Genomic DNA, 14,718 nt, shown 5'->3' on the forward strand with positions numbered 1-14,718 from the left:
CTTATTTCTTTCTCACTAGATAATAGACTTGTACACATGGACCAAAAATAATTTGGATACATTTTATGTTCAGTTTTTGGACAACAAATTTAGTTTCCTGCCCTTTCCATTTGAATGGAATTGGTAAAGTGTTTTCAATGCGGAAATGAAATTCAATGCCACTCCACGTCATTCTCTCTCTCTCTCTCTCTCACACACACATACACACACACACACTTCCATCTCTTTTTCTGCAGCTGTGCTTCTTTTCTTGTCTCTTCTTGTTTTTATTTTTTTTTGTCTTATTTCTTGGTCCGCTTCCCCAGCTATCAGCTGTGTTATACAGGCCTTCTGAAGCAGTTCCGTAACTGGGAACGATTAGAGGAATGGGGGAGACCCTGTCCCCATCGTGTGCACCTCTAGCTCTTTTGAGGAAGTACTCCAAGAGGCCAGAATAAAGTAGATGGATCTGCAGAGAAAGAGGAGCATTTCTGTACTTTTCTCTTCTTCCGTGAATCCATCTGCATTATTCTGGCCTCTTGGGCTTCCTCCAAATGGCCAGATTTACTGAGTGGATAAGTGGACCAAGAAAGAACAAAGATGAAAGAAGAACAAGATGAGACAAGACAAGAAGCACAGCTGCCAAAAAAAGAGATGGTGACATGAAGGCGTTTGGCAGAGAAGGCAGGAAGACATTGAGAGAGACCGTGAGAAAGCGTAAGAGTGAGAGGAAGTAAAAAAAAAAAAAAAAAAATGCAAACGAAAATTCTGATTCGGTTTCATTTGGTTCGTTGGGGTTCCTACTCGTTTTCGGACAAACATACTAATTAAAGTGAATAAGTCCTACTATGTAATCACTACTTAAAGTAAAATATTGATTCAAATTTATTTTTTTTTGGCAAAATTAATCTAGTCCATTTTGTGGAGAATCAATTGTACCTGTGGACACCTCCACAGCAGTGAATTTGAATTTATTTTTTCTGCTCTGTACTTGATATACTTTAAATATTTAATCCCCTCTATTCATTGTGTGACCCTTCCATGTACTCTCCATTTCATCAGATTTCTTATGAATCGGTGCCCCAAACTTTAATTTCAATTTCAAAAACTCTAATTTACATTTTGAAGTACTTTGGTAACAAACCTAAACTAAAACATTACATGTCAGCACTTGTTACCTATATTTTAGAAGTTAGCCCGCTTGGTTGTACAAGCAGGCAAGTTAGAAAGTTCTAATTGTCCATACCTCCATTGAACCGGTAACTTTTCTTTTGATGTAACTTTGTCTTAACTGAAATCTACAAAAACATACACTCAATAGTTTATTTTTATTAAATGAATGTTTTTTTAAAATGTCAAATTTGATTGCTAAAGGAATGATATTGAGTACCAACTAACAATTCCAGAATATAGCAAAATACAAGGGGATGGGACACCAAACGAAACAAAACACATCCACGGTAATGCTGTAATCATGCAAGTAAATAAATGATTTAATACATCTGTTCAACAAAAAGAAGGCAGACATTTGTTCTAAAACATTTATTAATTGTCAAGTGGTTTTCTGGGGTTTTGACAAAAAAAAACTAAGCAAACAACAAAAACACAAAGATTAAGGAATTGTGAGTTTCTCCTACGTCTAATAAAGGAAAAAGAAAATAGGCTGTGGTATGATAAGGTTTTTGCCGACATTGACAAAGCAGTTTCATTAGCTCCAATAACTGCTTGACACAGAAAATCTCAATAGAAATGTGCTTTTGTGGTACCAAAATAAACAAGAGTAAACAATAGATCTTCCCCTTCAAAATACACAAAATACATACTAGAGATATAGCTACATCTGGAACATGTTCTATAAGCTTATTGCAAAGAAAAAAGCTATATAACTGCTTAAGGGTATCAAGTTACAGGAAAATGCAGAAAATATTAACACCTCAAGGACAGAAGTTTTTTTAGTATTTATTTCTTGTACCTTTCCCTACAATGGATGTTTTAACATTTCTGTGATGCTCACGTTTAGTTGTAATGTTCATCCCTCTCATTTACTGTACCCACACAAGTTATATATAGTTTTTTTTCAGGGCAAGAATGGCTTTCTTATAGAATACCATTATTTCGGTCATTTCATATAACTTACTATTAAAAAAATATACATGATGAAAAAATTGAAAAAAATGACTTTTTCTGACTTTTACCCACCCACAAAAGCTAATGATAAAAACCTGCTAAATAGATTCTAATATTTGTCCTGAGTTTAGAAACACCAAATGTTTTTTTTTTCCAAGTTATAGGGCAATAAGTACAGTATCTCACAAACGTTAGTTTACTACTCACATTTTTGTAAATATTTTGTTATATCTTTTCATGTGATAACACTGAAGAAATGACACTCTGCTACAATGTAAAGTAGTGAGTGTATAGCCTGTATAACAGTGTAAATTTGCTGTCCCCTCAAAATAACTCAACACCACAGCCATTAATGTCTAAACCTTGGCAACAATGGTGCCAAGGTTTCCTAAGTGGAAATGTTCAAATTTGGCCCAATTACCCATTTCCCCTCCCCGGTGTCATGTGACTCATTAGTGTTACAAGGTCTCAGGTGTGAATGGGGAGCAGGTATGCTAAATTTGCTGTTATCACTCTCATACTGGTCACTGGAAATTTAACATGGCACCTCATGGCAAAGAACTCTCTGAGCATCTGAAAAAAAGAATTGCTGCTCTACATAAAGATGGCCTAGGCTATAAGAGGATTGCCAAGACCCAGAAACTGAGCTGCAGCACAGTGGGGAAGACCATACAGCGGTTTCACAGGACAGGTTCTACTCAGAACAGGCCTTGCCATGGTCGACTGAAGAAGTTGAGTGCACGTGCTCAGCGTCATATACAGAGCTTGTCTTTGGGAAATAGAGGTATGAGTGCTGCCAGCATTGCTGCAGAGGTTGAAGGGGTGGGGGGTCATCCTATCAGTGCTCATCAGTGATCATATTGGTCTCCATGGCTGTCTTCCCAGAAGGAATCCTCTTCTAAAGATGATGCACAAGAAAGCCCGCAAACAGCTTGCTGAAGACAAGCAGACTAAGGACATGGATTACTGGAACCATGTCCTGTGGTCCGATGAGACCAAGATAAACTTATTTGGTTCAGATGGTGTCAAGCGTGTGTGGCAGCAACCAGATGAGGAGTACAAAGACAAGTGTGTCTTGCCTACAGTCAAGCATGGTGGTGGGAGTGTCATGGTCTGGGTCTGCATGAGTGCTGCCAGCACTGGGGAGGCTACAGTTCATTGAGGGAACCATGAATGCCAACATGTACTGTGACATACCGAAGCAGCGCATGATCCCCTTCCTTTGGAGACTGGGCTGCAGGGCAGTATTCCAACATGATTTAGCCTTGCTAAAGAGGCTGGGGGTAAAGGTGATGGATTGGTCAAGCATATCTCCAGACCTAAACCCTATTGAGGATCTGTAGGGCATCCTCAAACGGAAGGTTGGGAAGTGCAAGGTCTCTAATATGATGATGTCATCATGGAGGAGTGGAAGAGGACTCCAGTGGCAACCTGTGAAGCTCTGGTGAACTCCATGCCCAAGAGGGTTAAGGCAGTGATGGAAAATAATGGTGGCCACACAAAATATTGACACTTTGGGCCTAATTTGGGGATTTCCACTTAGGGGTGTACTCACGGTTGTTGCCAAGGTTTAGACATGAATTGCTGTGTGTTGAGTTATTTTGAAGGGACAGCAAATTTACACTGTTATAGATACTGTACACTCACTATTTTACATTGTAGCAGAGTATAATTTCTTCAGTGTTGTCACATGAAACGATATAATAAAATATTTACAAAAATGTGAGGGGTGTACTCACTTTTGTGAGATACTATATATTGCTGTTTCAAAACCATTTTCCTCGAATCTGGTCATTCTGCCCCCATGTCCTAGGACATATTTGAAGTTGGTCACTTGAATTTACCCCCATCAAACCATTTATGTTTCAAAACTAGACACCCCATGGTATTTCACAAGGTGGTATTTTAACTAAGCATACATTGGACCTAATAGCCATTAGTCAAAAACTGTTTATTGTAAATCTGTTACTGTGTACCATAACTTACTTTTCATCAGTTGTCTGCTTCAGAGCTCCTCCTCTCAAATTGCAAAGGCAGCATTCCTTTAGAAAGGGAAAAAGATAAATAATTACAATGTGCTCAATTAAACGTAACTACTACTAGACCATCAGACGTTGTGTATTGAAAAGTTAAACTGCAATTTATAAATCGTAAGGACTGTCTGACCAGTTCATTATTTTAGTTGGAAAAAAATTGTTTTGTAAAAGAACTATTAGAAGACATCAGTTAAAAGAACATCAATACAGAAAAGCTTCTCGGGTCTGCCTTCAAAGAGAGGAGAAATTATTCTGGTCTTTGTCTTACATGCATCTCTAATACAAACTGTCTTGTTTTTAATAATTTTTTGATTAACAAAATTGGTTTGTGCTGCAGCACAAAATCAACAGAAAATAAAAGTTTGTACTTGTCATTATTCTCCATACATAATCAATATACTCATTTAAAGGACTAAAAACACCTTGAAAGGCAAAAAGTCTACAATGCCAGTACGATTACAAGTAGTGGATTTGTAATTTTATTTATTAATTTGAAGCTTTAACCACATATGAACAAAAAAAACATACAAATACAAGGTGTTTTTAAAAAATATATATACCGTATTAGCCCGAATATATTCAGGGTTTAGCGCAGGGATTCGCAGTTCGTGTCGCCCGAAACACGGGACTTGCAGTTCCGGGCAGGTTTTTTTTTTTTTTTTTCATTTATCCCTGCTGCGGTTAAGCAGCAGGATTAGGATCCAGATCCCCCGCAGCACTGCAGGGGACCCGCATCCTCCTCTCCAACAGCCGTGGATGTCTGCACAATTCGCTTAGACAATCTCCACTGCCTGCACTTCCGCCGGGGCTTCTATGGTGTCCAGACAAAAACAAAATACTAGGTACTTGTACCATTGTAAATTTCATTACTTATTTGCCATTAAGAACTATGCATCCTTTAACTTACAGTTTAACATCACATAATAAGTCTAAGAAACGCACTGCTCGGTACAAACCTCGTGCCCTCTATACGTTATCTCATGATCCACAGATGGAACTCTATGAGGCACGGAAATGCCTAGCTCTTAACTTGCCTTGCTCATTTTGCAATATGCATTATTAATCAAGGCCAAATTAAAGGATTTGGTAACCTTGTAGGAGTTATACGATGGACATTCACTTGAGCTACAAAAGAAGCCACTTGAGCTACAAATTAAGCAGCGCGTAATAGCACTATATGTGCCATGAACAAACTGAAATGGTCATCCAATGACAGAAAAAAACTAAAACTTGTTGGACTGCAAGCATTCACTGACTCATGTTGATACCACTGCAATAAAGCCATTTTCTGACCAGATGACCTCATCTTTGCAATGCAAACCTACTGACAACAAGGATGCTTTTTCAATCACCAGTCCCTCCATAGAGCAAAATGCTCTCCGGGCTTCTTTATTTATTCCCATCATTACACACATTTTTTTGAACATATACCGGTACTCACAACCAATATGTCGGTATATTCTGAATACTGCCCAATTACCTGATAAAATATGCTTCTGTATGTGTTTGCCTCTTAGCGTTTTGAGCGCCTCATATGTTCAAAAATATTTCACTTAAGTTTTTTTCAATTATTCTATGACAAAATAATAAGGTCTAAATCAGCCACACATTGCCAAAAAATGTATATGAATCTTTCTGTAGGAGACCATATGTGCAGCCAAAAACAGAGTTCTACAGATTATATAAAACAAAGTACTTTATCCCTGGGGACATTGCTTTTGTGTTCATGCATAAAGAGTGTTTGCATTGAGATGTATCATCTTTGTCATGTCTTTTAAGTCTGTACATAGCAAGCTTAAAATGAATTGAAGGTATGTGCTAAGTCAACTCTGACACTTTCCGTGGTGCAAAAATAGAATTATGACCGCCTGACCTTGAAAAGATATTGAAGTGAATCTTATGATATAAAGCATATGATCATCCAATACCATATTTCAGATGTATTTTAGATACCTATTGTGCTCAACAGCTGCTGTATAGCCTGTTTCCAGGTTATTAACAGGAACAATAAGAAAGCAGGGCTCCAGCCACCACTTGATACAAAGCCAAAAGAATGAAGAATTGCACAATTCTTCAAATTGCAGATGAAACATAGCACTACGTAGCCATTAAAATACATACATAACAGCTTCATGCCATAGAATCTTAGATCAAAAAACAAAGTTTTTTAGCTATGCTAAATGTGCCAGGTGTCTTTTATTACTATGGTTTTCTTGTGCATTACAATGTCAGATAAAAAAGAAAAATGTTCTGCCTTTGTGCACACTGCAGAAGTTATATATAAATTTGAATCATTAATATTAATTACATTAATTAGCTATGCGATATTCTGCGTGCTTGCAGAAACAATTATTCCCAGGTGGATTCAAGGTCATTCTCCTAGACTAATAAAAAGTGATGCCCAGACTTCACGGCACTTTATTTACTACAATGTTTCATTTCTATGCATACGCATTACGAGCTGCTGTTTCACACAGATTTTCATTTTTGTCTTTCAAACACTGACTCAAAATGGAGGTTTTTGGACAAAACAGGACTTGAGGTATATCGAATAAATACTAAGCGCGCCAACATACTGCATTAAATAGCGGGCCTATTCAATTTTTTTACAGACGTACCCGAATATATCTGCAGTATAGTAGGCTCCGACATAAGGAACTCCAAATACACAGGGCTATGGGTATATGTCTTAAACATTTTTCCCACCAATTCTGATTTGCACTTCCTGCATTATGACTTCCTGTAAAGTCTAGCCCGATATGTGTTACTAGATCCAGCAGTTCCATCAAATACTCTTAAATGTGAATGCGTATAGCATTGGGCATTTACTTGCTCTGTTTCTTACCATGAACTCCAATCTGCTTGTGTAATCAGAACCATAAACTGAAACCTCCCAGGTTCCCATGGTCAATTTCCCACGATACTTATGGCTGACTTCTGCCATAATAGTAGATTTCCCTACTTAGAATGAAACCAAACATCTGATATACTGAATGGTTGTTCATTGAGTTATATATTGTCATTGGGAATAATGTGTTTATAGATTGCTGTGTTGCACATAAAGCAAATTTATGTTTACAGCAGAAGTTATGTTTGCCTGAACTATAAATATTTCCCCAAAAGTATGTTGCAAGCAATTTTGGAATGGTCACTCGCATGAAGAACAGAAAAGTCAATAGCTTTTCCGTTGTTTTTCAATGTTTTCTGAGGACGTTTAGGAATGCATAGGTATGCATAAGAGTATATTGCACACTAGACAACGGTAAGAATAAAGACAGTCAACGGACAGTCCGCTCTTCAAGGATCCCAGACTGTTTGGTGGCATAAACATTAGCACAGACCAAGCAGAAAATGTGCTTACAAAATAAACTGAGCACAAAGTACCGTATTTATCGGCGTAGAACACGCACTGGTGTATAACACGCACCCCCCATTTTAACAAGGAAATTTGAGTAAGAAAAAATAATTTTAACTTGGAAGCTATGAACTTAATGTTGGAATAATATTTATTACATTATAACATTTATTATAACATTTATGCCACTTATAAGGCAAATATGAAAGAAAAAGCACTTCTTTGAACAAAAAAAACTTCATCAGAATCACTGCTATCTGGGAAACCACACACACACAGTAAGACACACACAGTAAGACACACACACTCAGACACACACACAATAAGACACACACACTCAGACACACACACTCAGACACACACACTCAGACACACACACACTCAGACACACACACTCAGACACACACACACTCAGACACACACACACTCAGACACACACAGTAAGACACACACACTCAGACACACACTAAGACACACACACTAAGACACACACACACTCAGACACACACACACTCAGACACACACACACACACTAAGACATACACACACACTAAGACACACACTTAGACACAAACAGACTCAGAGACACACACAAACACACTCAGACACACACACTCAGACACACACTCCCTAACCCCCCTTCTCAGGATCTCCCCTCTCCCTCCCTAACCCCCCTTCTCAGGATCTCCCCTCTCCCTCCCTAACCCCCCTTCTCAGGATCTCCCCTCTCCCTCCCTAACCCCCCTTCTCAGGATCTCCCCTCTCTCTCCCTAACCCCCCCCCAGTCACTTACCTTCAACTCCTGTGTTGGAAGCGTGAGGCGTTTGTCTCGGGTGCCGGCGCTTCACTGCTGAGCGCCGGCGTCTGACGTCATATGCCGCCGCCGCCAGCAGAGGAGTCCTGGATTTCTGTCAGTCAGGGGGGCCCGAGAGTTGCCGAGCGGTCGTCTTCAGCAACCGCTCAGCACCCCTTGGGCCCCCCTGACTGACAGAAATCCAGGGCCCGGTCGCAGTTGCGACCCCTGCGACCCCGGTAGTTCCGCCACTGGCTCTAGGATTTATCGGCGTATAACACGCAGGTAGGGTTTCAGCTTCATATTTTAGTTAAAAAAGTGCGCGTTATACGCCGATAAATACGGTACATTCTTCTTCTTCTAGGACCCTGTCACATAGTTATTAATAGGTGACAATCAGAAAAGCCCCTTAGATGAGTCTCGAACCATACCACCTAAAATGTATCTTGCGTGCATTTCAGAGGTTTAGAGGTATGTAGCAGAGACAAAATGGGCAGACTAGATACGCTTAACACCTCTTTGGGGCCATCAAGATCTATATCTCATGGTCTTTTGGCAGATTTCCCTTTTGCGGCATTTACCAGATACATATCCAGCTTTCTATACCTGCATCTTCATTTAGGCTATTATTGGGAACCGAGAAGTGAACATGACTAAACTTTTTTATGTTATGAAATGTATAGTAAAAATAGTTTATGAGACAATAAATGCACTCCATTTCAGTTTTAGGAATTTCATTAGAAAGAATAAAACCATGCAGTTGATAATAAATGACTCATTACTGTACAATTGCTTGGAAATCGATTTGTTTTTTCTTGTATGCTATAGAACATATATGCATATTACAGACCCTTTGTGTCCCTAAAAGCATGTTCTGTATATCTAGGTCTTCTTTATTAGTTTAAAATGTCATATTAAAGATATATACTGGGGAAACAACAGAACAATACTTTTTCCCCATATGAATATCTGAACGTAAAACAAAGTTAAGATCCCACCATTCGGCTGACAAATTTCAATAACAAGGTCAATTTTCTTAATTATGGTCAAGGCATGAAAATATTTTTATAACCCACAAAAGGAGTAGACAGTTTATGAGGAGTCATTGAGATGCTTGGATAAACAATGCAGGCTGCTTGGTCAGGTTACATTATGGAAGTCTCCAAATACAAGCTGCAATCAAGCGAAAGGAGACAGAGCATGGCCGATCTTCGTGCCAGGCAAGTCAGTCACCTGCCCGAGGTGTCTGGCTAAGGGGAATGGCAACACCTGTAGTGAAGGTATCCCACAATAAATCTATGTATCTTTATTGGCATTCTGAAAGTATATAAAAAAGGCATGGCATGTAAAGGAGCTTCAAGCCCGGGAGATTTTTTTGGTCTAGAACCAACAGTGAGACAGAGGATGCGTACAAAGCCTAGGTTTAAGGTGTAGCTGTAGTGGTAAATTTGGACAGACACAAAAAGAGGTGAAGATGCTGCCACACTCTAATAAAGAGCACTTGCTCAACTATTAAAAAAAAAATAGAAATTCAGAACTCACTAACAATTTACTAACAATAATGTTGTAAATTTAAAATTACCCTACTTGCTTGATTATAAGATGACCCTGATTATAAGACGATGAGGGGGATCCTCTCTGGCAGCCGGTGAACGTCTGCATGATGCACGTAGACAACCTCCACTGCTGCTGGCCAGTACTTCCGCTGGGGCTTCTATGGTGGAGCACCGGAAGGTCATGTCACGCCGGCACTCCGTCATAGAAGCCCCAAACATCCACCGGCTGCAAGACAGGAGGATCCAGGTCACCTGCAGCGTTCTCCAGATAAGCACCGAATCCTCCGGGTTGCAGGAGTGGGGTCCTGACATTACCTGTCCATTTCCCCTTTAAATGGGAGTGTTTCGCTCTATGTCAGTCCTGGCCTCATCCCGCAGGGGTAAGTTCCAGGAATCCAGAGCTCACAAGTTCCTAGGTATGATCATGATGGGCCAACCCACCCCTCTTGCAGGCAAAACCTACCATGATCAGTACCTTATATAGCATTGTACAATTATTGCAAAAACGCTTTAACATCCATTTTTCTTTAGACCAAACATAATGTTTCCTCCCTATCAGAGAAGATTGTGTGACTGTAGAAATTCCTTCCAAATGCCTAATAAATATTATTCATTTTTAAGGGAACGTGCATTGTGCTATGGTGTTATTCTCATTTTTCTCAAACGATCAGTCCTATCAAACAACATTGTTTTCCCTCGATCGCAAACACATTTGATTTTACCCAGGAGGGGTGGGGGCAACCATGGGGAACAAGCTGCAATCTGCTCAATGGACAGCAACTGGTGCAGGGAATGTATTGCTACTGATGAACTTACCCACTGAGGCCAAGTGACATTGAAAGCAACAGGCCTTCAAACAACCCAGGAATAATTATGACTTCTGAGCTAGGCAATTAGCAGTCCTGAATGCTACATGCAACCCGGTTGGTAAGAATTTGTGGCTTAACAAACAAAAGCCTTTATGTTTATTTTTCAGTTGACAGTGAACAAAAAAATATTTCATGGTTTATATTCTTTATACACCGAGCATATTAGATGGTATTAGACTGCAGGTTTTTTTTTTTTTTGTTGCATTAAATGTGTTTTTCAAGCAGAATAGCAATCCCGCTGCTAGCAAAAAAAAAAAAAAAAGCCTTTACAATAATACAAGGTTTATAGTCAGTTCGCGGCTGTTGAATATCGCTTCTTTCATGCTAGTCTGTCATGGGTCTAGTCTAGAAATAAATGATGCAACTTACTGCTGTCCAAACTCCAATTCTACATCGTGAACACATCCATCCATCATGAATTTCATGGGAAGGAACACCATAACAACCTGTAATGAGAGAACTCAGTTAATTAATGAATTCTGCCCCTTTTGGCCTCGGAATCTTCAAGAAACTCAGTGGTGTATGGAGCAAGAACAAAACAGTCTTAAAGGGAAAATAACCAAGACAGAGTTGCCCTTGACATTTTATACAAAAAAACAGTCTCTTAAAGGTTTCCACGTATGAGGCCGTGCACATAATAACTGCGTCTAAAGATACATGCATTATATCATATATCTGGTGAAGGCCAACCATGAAGGCCAGATTATGGGAGCCAACAGTTTATATATACCTTTTGAAGTTTTCTGTGAAGCTCTGCTTTAAATCCTGCTATTATTTCAGAAAATGAACATTACATCTAGACTTAGATTTCTTTACATCTTAAATGCATGATTGAATATATCATCCCAGCATATACTAGTAGTAATGGCAAATAGTATAAACATTGGAATGGATTTCTTTCAGTGAAAATACAATCTACATGCACTTAGATGAGTAATTCTTACTTGCGTGGACCTGTACGCAACACTTTGCACAGGCAATCAGCTGACTTCGCCCATCATCCTCAATAAAGGAACTTGGGGGGGAGTGTTCTGCATTGTCTTCACTGTACAGGAAGCACATCTCTGGGATGAGAGGTTTTGTTCTATGCTCCAATGGACTTATTTCCTTCGACACAGACTCCCAGTATAGCTGAATGTCATCATTATATGTGTCCGACTGAAAAATACATTTGACATTGAATTTAGGACTGGAAATACGTGACAGAGTGATAGGTGTATAGTGTTTATATAAAAGTCTGTCAGTGCTTCCTGGTGGATGATACCAATGGTCAACAATCCAGTTCTTTAATCAAGAATATAACCTATGCCCAGATTAAAACCATTTCCTTTATTCTCCTTACTGGAAAATTCAACATTTATATAACAAATTATAGCAGTAAGGCAACAAGGAATTGTCTGCTATGAACAGATATGCAATAAACAAAAGATGTTCATGTGACTAACATAAAAAAAAAAATCATATTTTGTTTTTTTATTTAAAAGGGCCACCCTTTTTACTCAGGTCTGGATACAATACTTACATGGTTTTCCAAACTCTGTTAAGACAGAAACAAATTGATACATGGTATACATGGACGTTTATCTAGCTAATTATCTAGATGAAATGGGGAGCAGGTCAAATACAAAACATTGAAAGATGAGAGCATGCGCCTCATAGGGAAAGTTGTTACTGTTAGCTAGACAATTGATATCAGTGAGGATTTTGTTATGTGCATCCTCAATGAACTGAGTTACACAATTTACATATCTAAAAGTCCCGTATTTCCTTCACAGGAAGAGTAGGTAACAATAGAATACACAAAACAGCTTTCTAACGGGCTAACTACACTAAACTGTTATTCACAATACTGAAATTGATGGTGATCAGCATAAATTAAAAACCTTAAATATGGCAGAAACATAAAAGCAAAAAATAGTACTAACATAAACTAATTATGTAATAGCCAACAAAGTTTGTAAAGGCTGATAAGGAATCGTTTCTAAATAACATTCAATAGACATGTGAGATATTGAATAGAACAGATCCAATAAATTTGAGTGCTAAGATCCAGACAAGCAGTTTTACGAATCTCATTACCGCAATCACATTATACTCATCATTGAGGATGTTGGTGATACTTGCTACACTCATGTGGGAATAGAGCCCTGCTCTTTCAGTGCTTACCTTGTGATAAGGCAAAAAGAGAGTGCATATAGCACAGTATGGCTTTAGTTTTGAAACCGATGCATTATACTCTCTTTCAGCTGCAAAATTTTGCACCTTTGTCTGCCAGAGATATCGAAGCGGTTTGGCCCATAGCTCTGTTTCACATGCACTGTCATCTACTAACGCACTTTCAGACAATTCTGTGGCGGGGACAAAAATAAAAGAAAGAAAAAAGTTACATGCTTAACATTACATTTATTTATATAGAGTCAGCTGATTCTGCAGTCGGTAGGATAAATTGAAAATCACAAACAACAACGAACTGGTACAGAAGGAGAAGACGGTCCTGCTCTTCTGTGCTTACAATCTAGTCAGTTGAGGGGGAAGTGAAACAGTAGGAGAGGACTGCTTGGATGAGGATGAGTTAGTTGAGTCAGGATGAGCTGTTAAGGTAGTTGGTTGTTCAGACGGCTTACACAGGATGCTGGCTGAGATTGTTATGAGGAAAGCTTGTATGATTCTCGAAAGAGGTGGGTTTTCTGAGAGTTTTTGACATTTCCATCTAAGGGAGAAAAATGTGGTATAGCAGGGGGGAAATCCTGCTTGCAGGAGTGGGAAGAGGAAATTATGGTAGAAGAGAGACGAAGGACATGAGAGGAATGAAGAGGGAGGTTATGGGTGTATTTTGAATAGGAGGGAAGAGATATAGTGTGGAGTTGTTAAGGGCTAGGTAGGTCAGTGTCAGGCATTTGAATTTGACCCTAAAGGGTATGGGGAGCCAGTGAAGCGATTGGCAAAGAGGAGTGGCAGATGAGGAATGGTAATAGAGAAAGATTAATCTAGCTGCAGTGTTGAGGATGGATGGAAGTGGTGAAAGGCAGGAGAGGGGAGACCAGTTAGAAGAAGTTAGCCCAGATAGGAAATCACAAGAGTGGAGTAAAATTTTTTGTTGTGTCTTGCATGAGGAATGGGGCAGATTCGGAGATGTTTCTTGGGCAAAGGCGGCAAGATCTGGCGAGGGACTGGATGCAGAGAACGGCACGGATAGCTGGATTACCATAAGCTCAGTCTTGGAGATGTTACGCTTCAGGTAATGCAATTCCATGCATGAGGAATTCCAAGAGAGGGTGAAAGGTCGGGAGAGGAGATTTAGATTAGGGTGTCATCTGCATATAGGTGGTATTGGAAACCAAAGGACATATGAGTTGTCCAAGTGAAGAGTTGTAGATGAAGCAAGAACTGAGCCCAGAGGAACACCAACAGATAGTGGTAGGGGGGAAGAACAAGTTCCAGTGAAGGAGACACAAAGTACAGTCAGAGAGGTAGGATTTGAACCAGGATAGAGATGTGTCACGAAAGCCATGAGCATGAAGGGTTTGTAGATGGAGGGGATGGTCAACTCTGTTTAATGCTACAGAAAGGTCTAAGAGTATAAGATGTGAGAAATGGCCTTTTGTTTTAGCGATGAGGAGGTCATTATTAATTATAGTGAGTGTAGTTGTGGTGCAATGCTGTGGATGTAAACCAGATAGTAGAGAGTGAAGCAGAGTTTGTGGAGATAAATTTAATTATTTGATAAGATGCCAGGGTAGAAGGGAAACTTTACAGTAATTTGATGGGGCATTGATATCAAGCAAGGGTTTCTTTAGGATGGGTGAAATGATAGTATGTTTAAACGAGGATGGGAATATACCAGACGGGAAAAAAAGTGATAAAATATATTGGTTAGGGATCGGGTAAGGATGTCAGAATGTGGTGATACGAGAAGTAAGGGTATAGGGTTGAGGGGGCAGGTGGTAAGGTGGGAGGTTGAGGTGCCATATGATTGACACCATGGGGGAGGATGATAACCCTG

At 39.4% G+C, this 14,718-nt stretch overlaps 1 protein-coding gene across 1 annotated transcript in view; it reads right to left on the minus strand.

Annotated features, from left to right (window-relative positions):
• KDM4C (lysine demethylase 4C) overlaps positions 1–14,718 on the minus strand; it is a 179,224-nt gene that overhangs the window by 30,967 nt on the left and 133,539 nt on the right. The window contains exons 13-16 of the mRNA XM_053465979.1: positions 12,882–13,063; positions 11,660–11,873; positions 11,085–11,161; positions 4,093–4,148 (exon numbers count right to left, since the gene is read on the minus strand). Of these exons, the coding sequence (XP_053321954.1) occupies positions 4,093–4,148; positions 11,085–11,161; positions 11,660–11,873; positions 12,882–13,063 (529 nt within the window). The remainder of the gene's footprint in view (positions 1–4,092; positions 4,149–11,084; positions 11,162–11,659; positions 11,874–12,881; positions 13,064–14,718) is intronic.

The sequence above is a fragment of the Spea bombifrons genome, chromosome 1 (assembly GCF_027358695.1).
Source record: "Spea bombifrons isolate aSpeBom1 chromosome 1, aSpeBom1.2.pri, whole genome shotgun sequence".
NCBI classification, from domain to species: Eukaryota; Metazoa; Chordata; class Amphibia; order Anura; family Pelobatidae; genus Spea; species Spea bombifrons.